At 26.8% G+C, this 23,988-nt stretch overlaps 3 protein-coding genes and 1 long non-coding RNA gene across 15 annotated transcripts in view; 1 reads left to right on the top strand and 3 right to left on the bottom strand.

Moving 5' to 3' along the window:
• Positions 1-14,602, bottom strand: part of LOC105424706 (anaphase-promoting complex subunit CDC26) — a 28,691-nt gene extending 14,089 nt beyond the window's left edge. Inside the window, exons 1-6 of one of the 2 annotated variants that reach the window (XR_016139431.1) lie at positions 14,248-14,602; positions 13,129-13,426; positions 11,742-11,916; positions 11,061-11,202; positions 10,073-10,151; positions 8,734-9,995 (exon numbers count right to left, since the gene is read on the bottom strand). The gene's annotated coding sequence lies outside the window, so the exon portion shown is untranslated. Of the gene's footprint in view, positions 1-8,733; positions 9,996-10,072; positions 10,152-11,060; positions 11,203-11,741; positions 11,917-13,128; positions 13,427-14,247 lie in introns of those variants that run through there. The other variant, XM_011635081.3, reaches the window with a different exon arrangement.
• LOC148938249 (uncharacterized) lies at positions 1,429-4,285 on the bottom strand. Its single transcript, XR_016140057.1, has 2 exons — positions 2,833-4,285; positions 1,429-2,744 (listed from the first exon to the last, which is right to left on the bottom strand). It is a non-coding gene; the product is annotated as an uncharacterized LOC148938249 (long non-coding RNA).
• Positions 12,356-18,174, top strand: LOC105424708 (sideroflexin-2-like). 6 transcript variants are annotated; one of them, XM_089077615.1, is made up of 7 exons: positions 12,356-12,455; positions 16,232-16,448; positions 16,648-16,818; positions 16,945-17,146; positions 17,441-17,745; positions 17,877-17,924; positions 18,027-18,174. In XM_089077615.1, exons 2-7 carry the CDS (start codon positions 16,267-16,269, stop codon positions 18,136-18,138), a joined length of 1,020 nt encoding a protein of 339 aa, XP_088933741.1. In that variant the 5' UTR covers positions 12,356-12,455; positions 16,232-16,266; the 3' UTR covers positions 18,139-18,174. The 6 variants fall into 6 exon arrangements, with proteins under 6 accessions (XP_088933741.1, XP_088933754.1, XP_088933744.1 ...); XM_089077628.1 differs by having other exon boundaries at positions 12,381-12,455; positions 16,238-16,448; XM_089077618.1 differs by having other exon boundaries at positions 12,383-12,447.
• Positions 18,175-18,225: 51 nt separating this feature from the next.
• On the bottom strand, positions 18,226-23,988 carry Sfxn2 (sideroflexin 2). 6 transcript variants are annotated; one of them, XM_089077634.1, is made up of 10 exons: positions 23,876-23,988; positions 23,080-23,603; positions 21,182-21,363; positions 20,637-20,807; positions 20,182-20,380; positions 19,817-19,942; positions 19,563-19,629; positions 19,345-19,444; positions 19,204-19,251; positions 18,226-19,123 (listed from the first exon to the last, which is right to left on the bottom strand). In XM_089077634.1, the coding sequence occupies exons 2-10, from the start codon at positions 23,086-23,088 to the stop codon at positions 19,009-19,011; spliced, it is 1,017 nt and encodes a 338-aa protein (XP_088933760.1). In that variant the 5' UTR covers positions 23,089-23,603; positions 23,876-23,988; the 3' UTR covers positions 18,226-19,008. The 6 variants fall into 6 exon arrangements, with proteins under 6 accessions (XP_088933760.1, XP_011633387.2, XP_011633386.2 ...); XM_011635085.3 differs by lacking the exon at positions 23,876-23,988 and having other exon boundaries at positions 21,616-23,854; XM_011635084.3 differs by lacking the exon at positions 23,876-23,988 and having other exon boundaries at positions 23,012-23,854.

Genomic DNA, 23,988 nt, shown 5'->3' with positions numbered 1-23,988 from the left:
TATTTAAATATTTTATTCAAAATATTTTTTATTTTGAATTTTATTATTATTTTGAAAACAACTTTTGAGATTATATTTAGATAATATTTTGGATATCAAAATAAATACAAGTACAATTAAAAAAATACTTAAAAATATAACAACACTAATTATAATCATATTTATCATTATATTGCATTACTGTAGCTTATGCTAGAACTTGAATTGCACTATTAATTGAGTCTAAATTCGCTGATTTATTATTATAATTGCGACTTTCAAAGAATTCTAAAAGAAACAAAGCAATCTATTTACTGTATATAATATTTCTCAAAAATGCCTATATAGATTTTATCCGCTTTTGTGTTTATATGTGCATTTCTATTATTATAAAATCAAATATAAAAATTTAATTTTACAAGCAGAAACAGAATAATCATAAGAAACTTTAAAAGTTTTATATAAACAGATTTTGAGAAGTTAAAATCTCAGTATGAAATAGCATGAATTATTAAACAAAACTGATATTTAAGTTAATAAACGTAAAATAAGTTGTACAAATATGGATACTTATTATCAAAGTAAATCATCATTTTTTTGTTCTATCATATATTATCACAAAATTTGCGTATCAATTTAAATTAGTTTTGCTTTAAATGTTGTTTAATTTTATCCTCTAATTGTCTTGCTAGAAATTCGAGATATATTCGACGTATATTTCATCTTGCTTTATCCATGCCATTCAAAATTTACTCATCGCTTCTATTTCTTCTAGCAGTATTGTTAATATTCTTTTTGATTTGTAAAAATTGCATAAATTAACACAAAAAATCATATAATATCAATCAATGCTATATTATAATTAAAGAATATACCCAAGTAATGCTATATGTTCTATTTCTATATCCAGAAACTGAATTTTATAAAATAAATTTAATAAAAAAGCTATATATTTCTCATATTTTATTATCAATAATCCTTTGCGATAAGTTAACAGAAAGGTCGAAAAAGTCATTAATATCGTTAATAACGCACAACGCGTTATTGTAACACGAAAAGAATAGCTTTATTATATTTTGTTGTTTTATTAAAAAATGTATTACAAATTAGGCACAGATTTGAAAATAACTTTTGACCCATTAAAATAATAATAAGACAATATGTAGGACATTTAAATTGCTTGCTAGAGTATAAAAAATTTTTGCAATATTATCATTATATTTAAATGTTCTGTAATAACTTTGATAGTCCAATAAAAATATTTCCAAGTTTGTACCCTTTTCAAATTTTCAAATACTGCTAAACTATTTTTTCTTTAAATGCTATCGATATTGACTGCAGACTTTAAACATAATTTTATTGATTTTGAAAGCAGAATTGCAGTTAATTGGCGCATAAATAAATGACAAAAGTTTTAGAGAAAGATATTGCTATAAAAAATTATAACACTTGTTTTAATTATTTAATGACTATTTTAATATGCATAAACACAATTTAAGTATTACATTTTTAATCTTCGACTTTCTTTTTTATAATAAAATTTCTTCACACATTTAATTAAATCTCCATAACTACTTTTTGTATACAAAAATATCAATTCAAGATTTATCATCTATCGTTTACAATTCTCGAATATACTCTCGAAATCGTCCGCAAATTGTTAATTTGCTTTATTATATGCTGTATTATAACTCATAATATTTTCGTAAAACATAACATTTGTTTATAATATCTAATTATAATTTAAAATTAATATTATTTTATATGTATAATACAATATATATTATACCATATGTACAATATATGTTATACATATATGTACAAAAAGTAGTTTTATTAAAATATCTAAAATATCAGGCTTATAAATAATTTGTACAAATCTGTAAATAATTTTATTGAATTATTGAGAATAATTATGCAAGATATTTAAATTAGTTATTTAAATATAAACAATTTTGAAAAATTATTAAAAGTTATTATTATCGCGTTTATATGTCTTGTTTAATTATTTTAATCTAATAAAATTATTTTCAGATCTTTGATTTGATTAAATTTTTAGATAGTTATACAAAACTGTTCTTCTCGTATACCGAAGCTTAAAAACATTATGATCTTAATAATTTCATAAAAAAATCGTGAGCAAATACAATCAAATATATCAAATACATCAAATCAAAATACAACTCACTCGTCAAGAAAATCAAAGGTGCAATTACTAATAGAAATATTTATATAATATCTTTATGTGTTATATTTTTATCATTATATTATAGTTTTGTTATAATATCGAAAAATATTGAAAAGTTTCTAATAATGATGTTAATATTTCTAACAAAATTGAAGTCGCATTCAACTGTAGAGAATTTTAAATAAATTTTAAATAATCTATGTTAATGCAAAAACTTCAAAGCTCAAACTCCAGCTAATAAAAGCTATGCGACATCGTTTTAGAATACTTTATCGAAAACATAGTTCTATTTACATAACAGTCGTGTTGTGCTCAGTGTTTAGTCTCATGTTAATATTATCTATAATCGTTAAATTTAAATTCACAGCGCAATATTTATTCACTAAAGTCATCGTAGATATAAAGATTAATTTTGTGAAAGTAAGATTATCGCAAATTGCGGAATTGAAATAAACAGTCCAAAAATAAGACGTTGTTATCAGAATAAATCATCACAATTGTTTGAATTTCTCGTCGTTTATCCATAATGAAAACGATTTTATCTGTCCTATTTTAATTTCTTTTAATTTCCAGTCTTCTGTAATAAATTTATTGAACATTAGATAATTAAGATAATTACTTATCAAATTTGCTTTCGTCCACAATACTATCAACTCCAGATTTACCACATATTTAGAGATACCAGCACTGGTTACTTAGGACTGTTAATTAATTGTTTCTGTGTTCTTTCATTGATCTGTTACCTATAAAATCTCGATTCTCCAATATCAATTTATCGACAAGATTAATGATGTTTTCATCGAAGATTATTATTAGTATGATTGCAGTTAAATTCAAAGCTGTCATTATTATAGCTGCCATTATTAGTATTGAATAATGAGCTTCAATTAAATCTCCGAAAATACGATATATTTCATTCACGAACCTTTTAATGAACATCAAAAAAGTGATCACCAATATAATCTTATAAATATATAAATACATTTTATTATCAGTTTAATGTACTCTAAAAGACGAAGCTTATACTGACGAGGTTAACGAAACAGTGCGCACAGTTATTGACGAACTCGCTATTTGTATCTGTGAAAATTCGACAGTTACCGTTTACCAGTATGTTTCAAAATTTTCTGAATATTTTTTTGTTAATAACAATTCTATGATGTTTTGAAACGAAAAGAGCCATGCTTCATATTATGTATTACAATGTTATATTTATCTGTAATTACAGAGCACATATCCGAGTAACGCTGTGTATTTTATATTCACACTCAAAAAATAACATATTAGACAAAAATTATCTCCTATATTTTATTATTTGCAGCTATTAGCATTAAACTAACGGAGAGCCTGTAAACATCATTACTACTTAATACACAACGCAAACAACTTATTGTTGCAATCAATTATTCAATTGTATAAACTTTAAAGAATTTTAGAGAACAGAATTGTCCTTCTTACATCGATGTTTCGAAACTCAAGAAACCTCTTATTAATAAAAGTTTCATATATAATTATTTATTTATATGTTTATACTATCTTTTGATAATAGAATAACTAATAGAATTCTGATTGCAATTCCCCAATTGTTTTTAAGATTATCTATTTAAATTCTAAGTAAAAATTCTACTTAAATTCTAAGAAAGTATTAAATTTGAAGAAAACAAAAATTGCAAGGAATTAGTATATAAATAAATGATAAAAGTATCGAAAGAAAAATTATTGTCAAAATAAATTATTACATTTATTTTAATTAATTGTTAGCAATTTTAATATGCAAATACAATTTAAGTCGCATTTTTAATATTTTATTTTTATTTGTGTATAATAAAGACTTCCACCAATAGAATCAAATCCGCAAAATTACTTCTACAAAAATATTAATTCAAGTTATGAATATTAATTCATATTATCATCATTCTCCTAACATTTTCTCATTCGCATTTTGTTACTTTGCTTTATTATAACTTATTTTGCTACAAAAGTTTATAATATCTTAATTATAATTTAAAGTCTGCTTGTTATATACATAGTACATGTATATATAATATTATATATATGTGTATATATTTGTGTGTGTGTGTGTGTGTGTGTGTGTGTGTGCGCGCGCGCGCGCGTGTGTGTGTGCGTGCGTGCGTGAATAATACAAATAGGAAAGAATAGTTGCGTGTTTAAAATATTTAAAAATTTAGTTAACTAAAGATTTGAAAAAGCACTAAACACTCAAAATATTTCTTTACGTCTCTCAAATTGATTGCTAAAATATAAAACATTTTTATATTATTATGCTTAAACATTTTATATAATTGTTTTATTGAGTTAATAAAAATATTTTCATCTGTATCAAAGTAAATTTTTTGTTATTTTAGCAAAACTGTTCTCTCCGCGTACCAAAATTTAAAAATGTTATTTTTTTACAATAATTTCATAGTAAGTGTATAAGCAATGAAATAAAATATAATAACTCGTCAAGGATATCAAAGATGCAATTAATAAAGATATTATTAATAAAAATATAATAAAAGATGATATCTTTATGTAATGTATTTTTATCATTATGTTATTGTTTTCCTTTTATGATATTGAAAAATTTTCAATAATAATATAATAACGAGATAACTTGTGAAAAACATCATTAATATCGAATCATTAATAACAAACAATGCATTATTGTTACACGAAAAAAATAATTTTGTTATATTCTATTGTTGTATTCAAAAATTTGGTACAGATTAGATACAGATTCGAAAATATCTTTTGATCCATTAAAATAATTATAAAATAATAAGTAGAATATTCAAATTGCTTCCTACCATAAAAGTATTGTATTGGGTATAAAAAATTTTTGCAATATTATCATTATGCTTAAACATTCTATGTAATAATTTTGATCGCCCAACAAAAATATTTTCAAGTTTGTTTCTAGCCAAATGTTTAAATATTAAACAGTTTTTTTCCTTTTTCACTAGCAATATTGAATGCAAATTCTAAGAAGATATTGATTTTGAAAGCAGAATTGCAATGAATTGATGTACAAATGAATGATAAAAGTATCAGAAGGAGATATTGTTGTAAACAAAATTGTTGTAAACAAAACCACACTTGTTTTAATTAATTGATAACTATTTTAATAATGCATAATTTGAGTCGATCACATTTTCAATTTTAATTACATTTTAATCTTTTACTTTCTTTCGTATAATAAAGATTTTTGCATATACAATGAAATCTCTAAAATTACTTTTTGTATACCAAAATATCAATTCAAGATTTATCATCTATTGTTCAAAATTTTCTTGATATTCTCTCGAAATCGTCTGCAATTTGTTACTTTGTTTTATTATAACTCATAACTAACATAATTTTGCTACATAATATTTGTCCAAAACATCTAGTTTTAATTTAAAATCAATCTGCTAATTATATATACATATATATAATGTTATATATTTGTTATATACATATATATATGTATATATATATATATATATATATATATATATATATTATATCATATATAATATATTATATCATATATTATATCATATATAATACACAAAAAATGCAGTTCTATTAAAATATCTAAAGATTTAATTAGATACAGATCTGTAAATAATTTTGTTGAGCCATTGAGAATAATTATGCAGAATGTTTAAATTTAAAATAGTTTAAAATAGTTATTTAAATATAAAAATTTTTGGAAAATTATTATTTTCAAAAATTATTATTATTATCGCTTATATGTCTTGCACCATTTTAGTGATTCAATAAAATCAGTTTCTATAATTCAGATCTATCAGATCTATAATTTGATTAAATTTTTAGATATTTCAACAAAACTGTTCTTCCCGTATCGAAACTTAAGAATATTCCTTAATAATCTAATAAAAAAATCAAGTAAATAAAATACAAAAGATCAGAATACAAATATATTCGGCAAGAAAATCGAAGATTACTAATAGAAATTACTAATAGAAACTACTAATAGAAATTACTAATAGCAATTACTAATAGAAATATTTATAAATATTACTAATAGAGTTATTAATTAAAATGAAGAATATCTTTATATTATATATTGTTATCGTTATGATAGTTCTTTGTTTTATATTATCGAAAAGCTTCCATTAATGATGTTAATATTTTTAACAAAATTGAAGTCGCATTCAACTTTAGAGAATTTTAAATGATAATCTATGTAATGCAAAACTTCTAAACTCAAAACTCCAACAGACAAAAGCTATGTAACATCATTTTGAAATACTTTATTGAAAACGTTGTTGTTCTATAGTTTACACAAAAGTCATTTTATTGTGCTCATGTTAACATTATTTATAAAATTCTAATTATAAAATTTAAAAAATTGAATTAAAATTTTTTACGGCGCAATAGTTATCTGTTAAAGTTAACATCGTAGGCATAGATATTAATTTTGTGAAAGTAAGATTATCACAAATTGTTGCATTGAAATAAATAGTGCAAAAGTAAGACATTGTTATCAGGATAAATCATCACAATTATATGAATTTGAATTCCTTTTTATTATTTGAATTCCTCGTCATTTTAATGTCCATAATGAAAACGGCCTCATCTGCTCTATATTAATTTTTTTAAATTTCCGCTCTTCTGTAATAAATTTATTAAATATAAAATAAATACTTGGCAAATTTGCTTTTGTTCACAATACTATCAACTCAAGAGTTACTTACCACATGTTTACCATTATAATTATTATTGTATTCTTCCGTTCAATTATACCTCCATTTCATCTAGTTCTATCAACTTATAATTCTCATTTAATAATAACGTCAGTATTACAGTTAGATGAAGAGATATCGTTATCACAATTGGAATTTCATAATTACGTGCCATTATTTGTCGGAAGAAAGTATGGATTTCATACGCTAATATTATAAACAACACTAGTTGAAAAACCACCAATAAAATATTATAAATATCATACATTTTATTGTCAGTTTAATGTAATCTAAAATTGAAGTTAATATTAACAAGATTAATGGAACGGTGTGCGCAATTTATTGACGAACTTACTTTTATACTTCTGAAAGTTCGAATTAGTTACTATCTACCAATATGTTTCGAAATTTTCTAAATATTTCATTTTTCCAATTTTGTGACATTCTGAGGCAAAGAGTCAGGTTTTATATTTTGTATTACAATAGAGGAGAGATAGCGGTCGTGAGATAGACGTGGGATAGTGAGATACTATGATATAGTTGGAGTTAAAGTCTAGGGACAATTGTTAAAATTACTTCATTACAGCCTATTTAGACATAGTAGAACAGTTACTGTCATTAGTATTCACTACATTTTTATAAAAGCTGAAGCTTTCAGTTTGCACATAACAGATACTTTTGTAGGTGTACACTTTTTACTCTTTAATTTTGAGAAGTATATTAAGTTAGAAGTATTTAATTTTAATCTAATTTAAAGGAATGTGGCTTTCGAATAATATAATTAAATCTAATGTGTGACATAATGTGTATATGAATCTAATATATAAAGTTATATTGTGTATGGCAGAGGATCATAAACCACTTGCATTGTGAGCGTCGCGAGCGTCGCGAGTCTCGAGAAGTCCCATCATTCCTCACACGTTGCATAATATTATTATTAGTACAACGATGAAATTATATAAAAAAATTAGTTTTTAGGCCAAAATAATTATTTCAAAAAAGTTTTTTTTTGAAATAGAAATATATTTTATAAAATTTTTATTAATTATTTTCTTACACACTTGTTACTGTGTAAGATTTACGAAGGATCAATTTGTGATTTTTTTATAAATAAAAGTGCCATTTATGACATTAGTTGATAGTATGCCACGATCCCCCTCCTATTTCACAAACGCATGTTTTTTTTCCTTTTCGGTAAATTGTAAATTATTCCTTCTACACATTTCTTCTACATCGTTCTGTACATTCGATAAATTTCTGCTTATAGGATGATTGACAGAATTCTATGCCTAACAAACTTGTATTTATATAAATTATGTCACGTTAATAAAAATGATTTTAAGAAAATAAAATGGTATTCTCTCATCCTTTCTCTCGTCTATTCTTCTATAATTACAGAACAAATATCCGAATAATTCTGTACTACATTTTATATCCATGCCTAAAAAACGAAATATTAGAAAAAAATTATCTCTTACATTTTATCAGCATATTAGCAGCTATTAACATTAAATTAATGGAAAGCTCATGTCACAAAAAAATCATTACTATCATTAATACACAACACGATTCATTGTTGCAATCAATTATTTAATTGTATAAATTTTAAAGAATTTTAGAAAACAAAATTGTCTATCTTACATCGATTCGAAAATCAAGAAGTATCTTATTGATAAAAATTTTGAAATGAATATTTTGAATATTTAATGTGTAACTATTCATCTATATGTTTATGCTATCTTGTGGTATTAATAAACTTCTGATTGCAATAGAATTGCTTTTCAAAATTCTCTACTTAGATTCTAAGAAAGTATTAAATTTGAAGAAAGAAAAATTGCAAGGAATTCGTGTATAAATAAATGAAAGAAAGAATTATCAAAATGAATTATCATATTTGTTTTTATTAATTGATAGTAATTTTAATACGCATAAGTTCAGTGTGAGTTGTATTTTTAATATTGTATTTTCTTTGTATAATAAAGATTTCCTCAAATACAATCAAATCCACAAAATTGCTTCTTGTATACGAAAATATTAATTCAAGATTATTATCTATCGTTCAAAGTTCTGCTGACATTTTCTCAATATTGTCCGCATTTTGTTGCTTTGCTTTGTTATAACTCATGTATTATACCTCATATATTACATTAATTCATAATCTATTATGATTTAAAATATGCTTTGTATGTGTGTGTGTGTGTGTGTGTGTGTGTGTGTGCGCGCGCGCGCGCGTGTGTGCGTGTGACACGGAAAGAATAGTTTTGTTAAAATATTTAAAAATTTAGTCGAATAAAAATTTGAAAATAATTCTACTAAGCATTCAAAATATTTATTTACGACGTTGAACTTGGTTATTAGCATATAAAACATTTTTGCAGTATTATTAAGATGTTTAAATTTTATATACTTTATTGTTTTAATACAAATATTTTTATATGTATATATAAAATTTTTGATACTTCAACAAAACTATTTTTTCCGCGTACCGAAATTAAAAATGTTATTTATGTATCTTTCATAATAATTTAATAAAAAATATAAGCAACAAAATATAATAACTCATCAAAGAAATCAAAGATATAAGTACTAATAAAGATATTCACATTATTAACAAAAATATAATAAAACATGATACCTTTATATGATGTAATTTTGTCATTATATTATTGTTCTTATTTTACGATATCGACAAGTCCAATAACCATGGTAATATTGTTAGCAAAATTGAAATCGCAACTTTATAGAATTTTAAATGACAAGCTATAAGAAACTCAAAAAACTCTAGCTATGTGATAAGATAAAAACTATGCAATATTGTTTTCTGTGTCAAAAATATTTGTTCCATAATTTACATAATAATCATGTTGTGTTCCGCATTTAGTTTTATGTTAATATTATTTATATAATTCTTTGTTATAAAATTTGAATTCAAAACGTAATAATTGTCAAAGTTATCATAGGTATTAATTTTGTAAAGTAGGATTGTTGCAAATTGTTGCAGAATTAATGTGTATAAAATAATGCACATGATATTACTATCAGGATAAATCATCACAATTATTTTAATTAATTGGTCGTTATCTTGAAGCTTGAATATCTAAAATGATCTTATCTGTCGTCTTTTTTAATTTCTGCTGTTCAAATATAAGGAAAACGTATGTCAAATTTACTTTCGTGCAAGTGCAATAGTATCAACTCAAAATTTACTCACCACACATTTAGAGATAGCTCACATGTAATTATTAATAAATAATTGTTATTCCGTTGAATTGTACTTTCACTGAACTTATCTAAAATATTATAGGCAAATATTATTATAGAAATATACCTATATATCTTATATATATCATTATTTGTGTTGGATTTTCGACACGATTTGATATTATATTTTTTAAGAGAAAGTCTATTTGATATATTAACGTTATGACATGAAATCACGATAATAATATAAATGTTATAAATGTTGTCGCACATTTCATTATTAGTTTAATATAGTCCAAAGTTAAAGCTTATAGACGAGAAGATTAACGGAATAATGCGTAGAACTTATTGAGTTTGCTATTTATATTTCTAAAAGTTCGAAGGGGTACTGTCTACCTTATCTCGATATGTCTCGAAATTTATCGAATATTTCACCAACTTCAACAATTTCGATATTTTGAAACAGTCATATACGATACTTTATGAAAGCCGTACAGAATATTTATGTATACTTATGCAATATATAAGTTTATATATAAGTTTGCCTTTTCTTTGTTTGTAAAATGCTTACCGATCACAAAATTTGAATGCTACATAGAAATTACCTTTTGTGAAATAATCTTATATAAAAACCTAATATAAGTTAATTTTTTATAAACAAAATTGTCGTGAATCAATGTACGTATAATTAAAATAAAATGTACACTGAGAGAAACGTTCTGTTTGCAAATTTAAAAATTTGGTCAGATTTAAAAGTCCGAAAAGATTTAATTTTGTTAAACTATCAAAATTATTATGGACCTATGATAATATTGTAAAAATTTTTTATTCATTGCATTTCTTATTTATTGCTTCGAACAATTCGAACATCATGCTTAAATAAAATTGGTGCCAAGATAAATTGTCATATTTATTTTGATTATTTAACTGTTTATATATATATATATATATATATATATATATATATATATATAAACAATTAAATGCGTATAACTTACTGACAAATATGTGACTTCTGTGAATTCTAAAAACCATAATTTGCCTCGTGTCAATGTTTCTTGAAAATTGGTGAACATCTTATTGATAAATGTCATTACGCATTTTTACATTATTTAATTTAAAATATTTTGATTAATAAACCTGTAAATAATTCATATAATTAGAGTTCATATATTCATCCGTATCTGTACTTATTATCTGTAATTCAATTGGACAAATTTTGAAGAATCCTGTTGATCCTTTTTATCTTAATGCTTCCGAGATATTATTTCATTGGTAAAACATTCGATATTTTTAAACATTTTATATTTCTTTTTATATTTACAAGTACAAAATAACAAAATTTGAATGCATATTTCTTTTAAATATACTCTGATGTTACGTATATGTAAGCAACTTTTAAAAGTATCGATTTAGCAGAATTGTAACATAATGGTACTGAAGTGTGCTATGTAGAGAAGCAAATATTGTCGAAATAAAAAAATATATATTTTTTTTAATTACTTTTTTAAATTACTAAAAAACTAGATTAATTAACTATATTTGTGTAATCATCATTACAAATTTCAAATTTATCTCAGTTTTTGTCTAGTCTAATTTTTATTAACAAAATTTTAGTAGATATTCAATATATACTCTAAATTTTATTTCTCACATGTAAATGCCAATGATTCACTTACCAATAAATTTTCAAGAATTTGTTAAAATCCACTTATTATATCACATTAGATACTTGTATTTAGAAAAGCTAATTGCGGTTCTGTTTGATATTTTCCTCTTTGTTTCATATTAAAATGTTGAAATATGTAAACCCAAAGCATTGACAATAACATTACAAATATTATTATTAACACACTGAAAAGAAAATATATAATACGCATCCTCTCTGTCATTTTTTGCTAGTTGATAAAAATTGGAAATTCGAAGTAACGATACTAATAATCCTGGCACTATTAACAATACGTCATTAATAATGTGGGCGTAGTTTATTATTACAATTTATAACTACGGTGAACAAATGTTGAAGAATTTTAAGAAGCAAATATAACCTGTCTCAGTGCTCAGATATTAACTGAATTTAAAATTTTGAATCTTTATAATATTTCAAATATAATATTCTAAATATAAACAAATGGTATTTGTTTATATTTGTTAATTTTATATTTTGAAATAGCAAATAAATAAATATTGAGAATACTAATTTGGCTAGTAAAGAAAATACTAGAAAATAAATTAATAAACGCGTTCGCCGTCGCGTCGCTAGGCACGCATGGAATTGTTGATTACAAGCGGCATTGGCTACGCTTTCTTTTGCGTGCACGATACGTACATTTAGCGTGCCTGGCGACGGCGAACGCGTGTCTCACTGGGAGGTCCTATCTCACCGTACGCTTGTAATTTGACTATTTTAATTATAAATTAATAACTCGTTAATTATTCCGAAAATCGCAAAATAGTACAGGACTTTTCGACTCAGCTTAGTCCGCTGCATATGACGGCTTGATTATTATTTCTTTTTTTGGGACATCTTGTATATATATATATATATATATATATATATATATATATATATATATATATATATTTTTTTTTTTTCTTTTCATATACACATTCTAAAACAGTTGTATTTTTATTAATATTTATGGTTATTTTAGATTTAGGATACTAGACAGCAAAATTTAATTGCGCGTTGTAACAATTATCTTTTAAAGTTACTCTATATAAACTTTTGAGGATATTTCAATTTCAATAGCAGAAGAAGTAGAATCGCAAAGAGGTCTAAAAGAATTACAAAGAAGTATATAAATTATATATTTGTTTCCATCAATTTAAAAGTCCACATTTTATTTGCTGCAATTTATATAAAAATGCCATAGTTATTCACAATATAATTATTCACTTGCCAGTTATTCAAGAATTTCCCGATTGCAGTATTTACGTATATATATTTTGAAATTAGCATTGTTATGTAACTTCTAACATATTATATCAAATTTCAATATAGAAAAATAATATATTAGCAAAAATATTAAAAAATTAAAAAAATATATGATTCAATATACAAACCTTTTTTTGTTTATTAAATTTATTTAATTTGTACAATATCCGATTTTAAATACTTGAAATACTTGAAATACTTGAAAAAACAGGATTTAGCACAATAATGAAATAATTGATTTCTGATGTGATATTATATGCAAATTTTGAAAGTATTCGAAAGTATATTGATTATTTTTCTATCCATTAAACGTATAAATATGTTTCTTTTTCTTTTATTTTTCTTTTTATTTCCTTCCCTCTAAATTCCCTTTTTCTCTTCCGCTAAAGTTATTTTGACACATTCTCTAAGTTTTATTTCTTGCATCTGAAAATGACAATGTAATAAATTTACTTTTTAATCATTTAAGATATGTTCAACTTTAATATTTGCAAAATTTTATTTTGACTTAAAATTTGATTTCTAATTATTATTAAAACATATATAAAATATATTGAACATATAATACGTATAGAAAATACAAAAAAATAATCATCAAATTATCAATAGAAATGAAAGGATCATGTTAAGGAACATTTATTTCTATCGCGTTTATCATGTTAACAAAAGAAATTGGTTGACATCATTAATAATATATTGCTAACAATTTCAATTTATTATTGCAACATGCAAATCATTTGAAAAAGATCTCATTGCCTGCTGCAATATTTTTCAGTTATCACCAATAATTACTTCACAAAAGTAACAATATTCCTAGATATCTTAGAATGATTACAGATATATCTATTTTATATTCATAAACTTATTTTACATATTTGGAACATATCGAGCAGCATATTTTAGTTGCATAAAATAATATCTCTTTTAAAAAAAAACTGAATTTTAGAAACAAATTCCGAGAAAAGCAAAATAAGATTGTAGCGTTTCTGTACTGTATAAAGCAAACTGTATGTAAAGATAATGTTATTGAAAAAATAAATAAGCACATTTAATTAGTTACTAATTTTGGAATTATAAATACGATACAAACTTATCTTTTTAAATACGATACTTACTTATCTTTTGTCATAATCGATTAATTCACTACATAGATAGACAGAGAGAGAAAGAGAGAAAGACAGAGAAAGAGAGGGGAATAATAATTTAAAATTTTATATTGTATATATAAAATTAATAAATTTACTTACTAATCGTTTAAAACTCTGCCAAATCTCCTTGAACATTTTCGTATGTGAGTTTAATAAGGATTCATAAAATTCAATAATTCCTTTATTTCACAGCTTTGAAATATACCATAAAGTCATTATTATATCAAATGTAAGCATCAAGATATGAAAAATAGTAATCCATGTGTCACTATCTATTTCCATATTTATTGTAAAAAAATAAATGAAGAAAAAAGAACTCGGGTTAAAAATAAGCACTATATATGCAACTTATTATCACAACTCGTGACTCGTGCAAACTTGAGAGAATTCTAAAGGACAGATTCGATCTGCTTCGTGTCAATGTTTCGTAGAAATTAACGAATTAACTTCATCGACAAGCTTTCGAGAAACGATGTCCTCTGATGTTTATATTTACGTTTCAAATGCCTGGCATACTTGTACATATGATATCAAATACGAAATTCGAACGTATGTCCGAAATAAAAAATTGGCAAGTGCAAATATGTGCTGCTAAAAAAGCTTTACGATAAATTGGAATACGTAATTGTGGAACTATTTATTTATATTCAGATAACAAATGCAAGATTCTAAACCGCACGCAGTCACATGACCGATTATGAGACACACGAGGCTACATCAATTAAACAGTGATCACGTGATAACCGTAGCAAACAATTACACAATCGCAAATTATATACGTTGCGTTTTTTCTTCATTTATTTTTTTACAATAAATATGGAAATAGATAGTGACACGTGGATTACTATTTTTCATATCTTGATGCTTACATTTGATATAATAGTGACTTTATGATATTTCAATGCTGTGAAATAAAGGAATTATTGAATTTTATGAATCCTTATTAAATTGAACTCACATACGAAAATGTTCAAGGAGATTTGGCAGAGTTTTAAACGATTAGTAAGTAAATTTATACAAACAATGCATATCAATAAATAAATAATAAAAATTAACATAATATTAATTATAATAGTGATGACAAAAATAATAATATTAATAATGAAGATGATAACGTAATAGCAGACCATTCTTATCGTTTTCTATCAGGCATTGTGTTAATGTATTTTCTAATTTGTCGTAAGTTAAGTAACATCACATATATAATCCAAATAGATCTTTAAATAATATTTATTTATTATAAATAATATAAAAATAATTAGTTGAGATTTAAATAAATGAATTTTATTGCTAAAATGTATTAAAGAAATTTTTTTATATTTAACTTTGAGATAATATCTATTTTTTACAATTTGATATATTAAAAAGATTGAGGGCGAAAATATCGTGTTATCACTATAATAGTAATACAGTAATAAAATTAATTGCAAGCATTTAAACATTTTGGCATCGCTTCTACTGATAAAGGCTTTCCTTTTCATTTTGCATGTATTCAAAGTTGTCAGATAAATTTTACAAAATAATGTAATTTTTTTTTTATTAATATTTTTATTAATAAAGATAAATAGTAAATAATACCTAATTAATCTTTCTCTCTCTCTCTCTCTCTCTCTCTCTCTCTCTCTCTCTCTCAATTAATTAAAAAAAAATTAAAAATAAAAAAATTAAAAATAAAAAGAAAAAAATGTTAGAAAATAAGTGGCGCGCAAAAAGTGCGCACTCGATAGTGTTCTAGTTTAATATAAAAAAACGCAGGCATCTTTTTATATCAAATGGTCTCGATGCAAGTGAATACAAATTCACAATGTACTGTCAAATATTGTTATAACAGTTAAAAAGTGTCATTTACGCTAAACAAAATAAATAAACATGAGACAAAGAATATTTGAAACTACATCAGAATTATTACACATTTCTTATTCTTAATCTGCTATTTCACTCTATCTAAAACGAAGTAAATACAGTTATCACAAAAATTTATTTAACCAAGTCTAGTAGTTTGCATTTGACGTAGCTGTCATTTTTATGTATATACTCTTATATATGCTTATAGTATTTTTAATCGTAAATTTGTATTATCAAGTAACAGGAGAGACGCTGTCAGTTGCACGAACAACAATGAAGAGAAAGGACGATCTTGGGGGTAAATCCGAAGATAGAATTGACGTCGATAAGCCACTTTGGAATCAGGACACGTACTTCGGAAGATGGATGCATTACGCCTTTATCACGGACTGCCGCACGATACTCGTGCCGGAGAGTAAATTATGGGAAGCAAAAAAGCTGTGCGAGGACTACAAGTAAATTATGATGACAAAATCTCTCTTACTTTCTAAATTCAACTTTTAACCTAATCAACTTACTATCCTTTTAATGCTAAGAAAATTAAATTATCGACTATTAAATACAATACTAAGTCTTTTTAAAAATCAATCTTTATTATTATTTATTATCTAGAAAAAATAAAAGACACGTGCAATCATTTTATTTGTTATTCAGAGCTGGGAAAGAACCGAAATGTACGAAGAGAAAGGATATAATCTACGCGAAGAAGCTCAAAGACAGCGCCTTCCATCCCGATAACAACGAGCTCATGAATGTGATAGGCAGAATGTCCTTCCAGCTGCCAGGTTGCGTTGCCCTCACCGCCGCCATGTTGACCTTCTACAAGTTAACTTTCTACAAATAATAAATAATCCATTCCACATGCACAAATTCCTGATCAATCTCGTTAGATTCTATTAGAAATAGAATCTCGTTTGATTCTATTTTTATCGTGCGTGATATTTCCGTCAGATCTGCCTTCGGCGTGATAACGTGCCAACTGGTTAATCAGGGTTTTAACGCGGTTGTCAATTATACCAATCGAAACGCGATGAGCGACGATCCGCAAGACACCGACATTATCCGGCAGGCCTTCGTTCTCGCCACCACGGCGAGTTGCGCGGCTGCATTGGGATTCAGAAAGCTGTTTTCCGGCAAAAGAACCTTCTTTGCAGTTAATTAACTTAACATCTACTTTTTTTTTCCATATTTCTTTGAATTTCTCATCCCACTTAAGTAGTACAAACATTAAAAAGAGATATCGTTAAAAATATTTTTTAATCTCCTCCTATTCAAAGGAACTAATTGCCAAATAAATTTTTATAGATTCGTAGATCTAATAAAATTCGAGATTTCTTCAGTTTTGCTATTTTATATAATTATTCTTTTAAAATTTGAGTTTCTTTTTATTTTACATCTCGGAAAATTGACTATATCAAGGAATCTCAAGAAATTGTCTTTATCGCAGAGATTCGCTCCGTTCTGCGCAGTGGCTGCTGGAAACATAGTGAATCTTCCCATCATGAGGCAACGAGAGATCAAACGAGGTATTCCCGTATTTATGAAAAGATGCGATACTGATGAAGTATGCATCATGAGATCGCAGGTGGCCGCCGTCAAAGGTATCTCTGAGTGCATCTTCTCGAGGATAGCAATGGCCGCGCCAGGAATGTTGATGATTCCAATTATCACAGAACAAATGCGATCGCATTGTTTCTATCAATTTCGCCCGTGGCTCATTTTTCCCGTCGAAATCGGCTTATGCACTCTCTTGTAATTCTCACAAAATATTTAAATGTTGATATAATGTTGTTAAATTCCACATAAATATAGTGTGCAAAAATTAACATTAATAAAATATAATTGGCGTAAGTATTTTAATATTTTTTTTCTCATTAATATAGTTTGTTGGTCATGATTCCTTCGGCACTCGCCATTTTTCCACAGAAAAAGTAAGAATCTAAGTTAATTTTAAATATCTCTTACTTAAAAAAAAATAAATATTTCTTAATGAGAATTAATGTATTGTTATTAATATGATTTTTCTTATCAAGCTCGATGAAACCGGAAATGTTAAAGATAAGTCCAGAAGAATATGAAGTATTTCAGGAAAAAATGGGTCAGCGCAAACATCCGGATAAAATTTATTATAACAAGGGATTGTAGCCAATATAAATAAAAATAAATAAAGTTATATTATTATATTATGCACATTATTATTGAATTTTCCATTTAATCAGTGAAACTCTTGAGTAACTATTGAAAATAATGACTATTTAATTATCGAAGATTTATTAATACATTAACATTCGTGATATTACTATATCTTTTATTAATTACACGTGTAGCAAAGTCTTTTATCGTCTTATTATATGTGGCAGCATTTTTATTTTCGACAGGCTTCTCAAAATTTGATAATATTAAGTAAAATTTCAGTAATGTAAAATTTAAGTCATGTTGCTTTTAAAACATATATGAACATATATGAAACATATAAATTAATACTAATACGCCTGAGAAGAATCATTAAGCACTTACTAAAATAAAATTATTGCTACAGTTTATAATTATATAGCTTGAAAAGCACCAGTTTATATTGTCAACATTTTGTCCTTTACTATCGTATCCATTACATTGTGACCAATCTGTCTTACTGTAAAATATTTCAGCATGTTGATGGAATTTTTTTTTATTTTATTACCCTGTAGATATTTGTTCTTGTAATTAAATCTTAATTGAAAGTTAGCTAAATTCTAATCTAAATATTATTATGAAAAATCACAACGCAGCAAAATTTAAATTAAAATCATAAAAAAAAATTCTGTGAAAATTTTCAACATCAAATTCAAAGAGTGTCTACTCAATAATTGACTCTAATTGACTCTAATTGACTCTAATTGACTCTAATAATAACAGTAATATTAATTTATTTCTGATCCAGCAGAAGAGTTACCATCACTGTCTCATTTCAACAATATTTATAAAGGATGGAACAACATACAAGACAGCTTCATAGGACTAGAACTTTTCATAACATTATAATCCCTTGTTAAAGTACAAATATGTCGGCAGTTTGCCATCCTCGCAGTTCTTCTTTAATAACTCATAGTTTTCTGGCTCCCAGCGCTGCAAGGTAGTCGCCTTGATGAAGCTGCAAAATTATATAATAAAAGTAAAAATACAATATAAAGGAAAATATTTTCAGAGATAAGATGTAAAAGTATTGTTTACCAATTTTGTGGAAATAGCGCACATGCCGTTGGCACCATAAACGTCAGTCTGGAACATTTGACGCAAAATTTATGTAATAATTAATAATAACAATTTTATGACAATAATAAGTATCAAAATAAGGAAGAAAGTGATACTTACGAAATTCCACACATCATAATTTGTATTGGCGCGTGTAGTGGTTTAATTCTCTGCATCCATGCATATTTCTCCAATCTTTCCATTATGGGCGGTAGAATAACTAAAGAAATTTATTATCATTGTGTGTAATTAGTTATGTATTACTATACAACGCTGCTAAATTTAGAAAAAATTGTAATAAATAATTTAAATTAAGATGCATATTGTTTGATACATACGCATGCCGGGTGCACACATGACGATTCTCGAAATGACGACTTGACTAATGCCTTTTACAGCCGCGAACTGAAAATATTATTAATATTTATTAAGAAATTCTATAGTGAAGTTAACAAAATTTGCAACAACCATTTGTAACAATTTTAATATTATCTTGTCTTGCAAACTCATAATTAGATAAAATACGTATTGATCTTTGCGTATATGTAAAATTGGTTAACAAATTTATCAACTAGTAATAGATAATATATACCTTTGATTTTGTAAGTTTTTTGCCGTTCTCATCAACGAGATCTACTCCGTTCATAATTTCGTTCTGCCTCATTAGAGGAATATTAACGCAATTAGCGGCTGCCACTGCAGCAAACGGAACGTACCTCTAAAGTAAATAAATATATATATATTTTTTTATATTCCAAGTTTTCAACAATCTGAGACAGGTCTGGGATTGTTTTAACTATATATATATATATAGGGTGCTCTAAAAATAAATCTCTAATACGATCTTTTTAGAGATTAAAATCAAGTTGCATGCCAAAAAGAAAGAACTGTTGTTTTTTTAATGTACAATCTATGAGATATTGTATGTCACTTCTGAATTATTCTTGCAAAACTTACAGCCATTAGCGGACTCGCACGCTTCTCCCAATACGATTTACATCCTATCGCAGTTATCATCGCTGCGACGGTTGCACTAACATAAGCTACACCTAATTGAGTGGTGGTTATAGGACTGTTAGCATTCCTGTTAGTGTAATTGACCAACGCATTGAAGGATTGATTGACCCATTGCCAAAAAACCACCGCTTGAGTTGTTCTAGATCGAATCGATATTAAGTATTAATAAAAAAGAAGCAATAACTTGTTTCATATCATGCAATAAATTTTTAAGCTTTAGAGAAAATAACGGAAGCTTAATCAATAAAAATATCATTTTTTTATTAGAATTAATTAATGTTGTATTTCTTTTCTTTGCCAAAAATTTCTAATTTCTTCAAGATATCGACATGGTCGAACAAAAGGACTTCAATGACCATGATGTGGAAGTCTACGAATCAATTTCTGCAAGATACCTGTAAAATTGAAGCATAGCACCGGTGATGGCCATTCCTCCTGGCACTTGGAAGGACATTCTACCAAAAACATTTTGCAGATCGCCGGTGTCGGGATGAAAGGCAGACTCGTACAGCTTCTTCGCATATATGATTTGTTCTCTGGTAGAATCAGCTGGCTCCTTGCCAATTCTACAAGATACAAGGTACGGAGATTTTCAAATGATTAGAAGATGCTGAAGGTCAAGAATAAGGTGCATAAAACATCTCATTGTATTGCAGCATCGTTATTTTCAATAACAAATTTTAATTTAATTTGATTTAATTTTATTTTATATATATATTTATGGAAATTTAAATTAAATAAATAAATATCTTACAATTTTTAATTAATTAAGAATTAACTAATAAATTATAATATTAAATAAATCAACAAAAATTAAGAGAATAATTTAATAGAATTATTTAATATTATCGGCAATGCTAGAAGTTCCTCGAATTTAACGCGCGTTGTTGCTAAAAGATAAGAAATTTTTCTAAAACTAATATATATTTTCTATCATCACCTGTACTGTTCGCACAAATTTTTAGCGGCTAACAATTCTGATTCCGGCACGATACAAGTGCGGAAATCGGTCATCCATGCAAAATATTTCCATCTTCCCACGAAGGTATTTTGATCCCACAAAGGCTTGTCTAGATCCAATCTCTCATTCGTCATCGTATTCGTCATCCAATTAAGAGATATCTAGCACAGATTTTTAATCAAAAATATAATTCGTAAAGCGAATAAATTAACAATGTGTTTAAATTAATATATTATATTTTTTTAAATGTTAATATCTTTCTTCAATGGTATACCTGACATATGTTCTTATATATATTTACTGTTACTTATAAGTATATTGAAAAATTTTCATTCGATTTATACGCGTAATAAAAAAAATACGTAGAGCGTCCCAAGGCGCTGGAGTAATATTTTAGTAAAAGACATACGTACTGTAAGTATATTTTACAAATGGATCTTAAATCGGTCGCTTGATGTTCTTTGCGATCATACGTTTCGCATAAGCCGTTGCTTCCCTTCGTAATGTTACGTTAAGAAGTCCGACAAAATGAGAATATATTTATAGTTTCAGTGCGCGAGCTCTGTGCATGAAAATAGTGCGCTGCGGTCGAACATTTTTAATATACACAAAGTAATTTTCGCTCCTTGTCATCGAGATGTTACGTAATATTTTTCCGCAAGTAGGATGAGCGTAACAGATAACAGTTATAGAGTAAAAGATAAAAGCTGATATATAATACATGCAAATTTTCCTTAAGAGCATACTTGACGGAAAACAAACTGCGAAATTATTTGATGTAAATTAATCCTTCATTGTTCAATAACGATTTTGACGTCAATTTGTTTTCACAGATTTATTTCTTTGTTCCCCTTTATTTTTTTCGTCTTTTTTTCTTAAATTTATTTCCATTTTACATGTTAAAGAATTTTTAAATCTCCAGAAGATTTTTTAATAAGACAATGGTGCCTCAGACTTCCATAAATTTGATGAAAATTTTAATTTTTTTTTTTTTATAATAATTCAGTTCATTAGTTCAGTAATTTAATTCAAGCTTCAATTACGAATGCAAGACTTTGGAAATTTGCATTTGTGTAAATATGCATTCGATTATCAATTGCAAAATACGAGATTTAATTTTTAGATTATTACTGCAAATCAATTGAAAATAATCGAATACAATATCTGCATTTTGTATAGAGTAAAACGTTTTATTATATAATAAAAAAAGCATCTCATTAGATTAGAACATTTTCTGTGTCAAAAAAGCTGCAAAATAATCGAAAGTCCAATCGTGACTAAATCTGGTAAGCAAAAAACGTAAATAAGATAAAAAAACATTCCGCAAAAGTCGAAGTGACGTTGTGTCGTTAGCTAGTAACGTCACGGTAGAATTGATAGATAAGCATCGTCTCTTTCTCGTTATGCATTATCGGTGTTGTGCCATTCACATATATCAGTCGCCGCTAATCATTCGAATGCAAGTCGTAATTGCGCAAGAGCGTATCACGTATCTCAAGTACCCCATATTTTTTATTAAGTGAAGCAGTAGAATAACAGAAGAAATTGTAACAATTAATTAAATAAAACTCCTTTCTTTCGTTCATACCGTTAGCCAATTTAATTAAACACATCTTAAATTGATTTAATAAACGAATTTTATTAATCTTTTTGTTACAATTAGGAAGGATTTATTTCATAAATAAATGTCTTCATTTTTAATTTTTTTCTTCATTCTTGTTTATTGACCTTATCACCAATCAAATAAGATTTTTTAATCTTTAATCTTTTTTCTCTGTTTCTTCTGTTATTTAGTCAGTGTGGACAAACCTAAATTGTTTTCAGTAAAAACTTGTGAGCAGAGTTTAACAGACGTGTCACACGCCGAAAGTACGCACTTTCCGCATTATCAATGTGTCTTTTATATGTCACTTTATCTTTTTCAACACTTGTCACCTTCGATATCGACTTCGCGCTCTCAGAAAACCCAGCGGTCGAAGTGATGACCCAGTTTTCAGGAGGGTGCCACCGGCACAGTGGTTGGAGCAATTGATTAACCGGTCGCTTTTTACATTAAATGTCATCAACATAGACATGAAGAAAGAGTTACGCCATTACTGGGCAGATTAGGCATAAAAGCGATCTATCTTCGCTGCTCTCGCGTCTCCTTGAAGAGCTTATGCAATGTTTTATATTAAAGAATAAATCTTAGCCACTCACTGTGAAACACACGTTGTCTCTGGAACTGCGCTCGGCCGTTTTCGGCCGCTCTGTTACAACGACGATAAAAGCCGAACCAAGATGCGCCGCAAGCGCCGAATCCAGAAGAAATGGTATCGCATACTACGATCGCACGAAAAGACCCCTTGCCACGCTACTGACACCGGCGAACGCACCCTTCATCGGGAAGATTCGCGCTAGGCTGCATTCATAATGTTAGAAATATTGTTGTATTGCAACAGTCTCAACCAATCTGATCTCGCGTCATCATCCATCATCTTAATTGGTATCAAAAACTTCGAAAAATCAAAAAATCAATGTAGCCACTCAGATGGGATTACGTTATTGATATTCTGTGAATTTGCGCAAACTTGCTCCTCTAGAAATCTGGAGTTGATTAGCACCATTGTTTATCGGTTGGAAAATAAATTTTGGCTTCAGGGCCCTCTTGAGCGATTCTTCATATATACAGACCTGGTACTGTGATCCGCCTACAGCGCGCGCAGGCGCACCGGGGGCGGCAGCGCAGCTGTGTAGGCCGTCAGGCTAGTCCCCTCCATCTACCAGATCTCACACCGTTCCCCTCT

This window comes from Pogonomyrmex barbatus, unplaced genomic scaffold, assembly GCF_055798465.1.
Source record: "Pogonomyrmex barbatus isolate J1 unplaced genomic scaffold, ASM5579846v1 scaffold1, whole genome shotgun sequence".
Taxonomy (NCBI): Eukaryota; Metazoa; Arthropoda; class Insecta; order Hymenoptera; family Formicidae; genus Pogonomyrmex; species Pogonomyrmex barbatus.
This window is presented reverse-complemented; position numbering and strand designations above follow the sequence as displayed.

Bases quoted from the DNA above. Each gene is read 5' to 3' on its own strand.
- LOC105424708 (XM_089077615.1), top strand. From the start codon at position 16,267: ATGAAGAGAAAGGACGATCTTGGGGGTAAATCCGAAGATAGAATTGAC. The intron at 17,147-17,440 runs GTTAATTAACTT...TCTTTATCGCAG, and splicing joins GCAAAAGAACCTTCTTTGCA to AGATTCGCTCCGTTCTGCGC. The intron at 17,925-18,026 runs GTAAGAATCTAA...TTTCTTATCAAG, and splicing joins GCCATTTTTCCACAGAAAAA to CTCGATGAAACCGGAAATGT.
- Sfxn2 (XM_089077634.1), bottom strand. The intron at 20,808-21,181 runs GTGATGATAGAA...TGTATCTTGTAG, and splicing joins AATTTGTGCGAACAGTACAG to AATTGGCAAGGAGCCAGCTG. The intron at 19,943-20,181 runs GTAAGTTTTGCA...TATTTACTTTAG, and splicing joins GTGCGAGTCCGCTAATGGCT to AGGTACGTTCCGTTTGCTGC.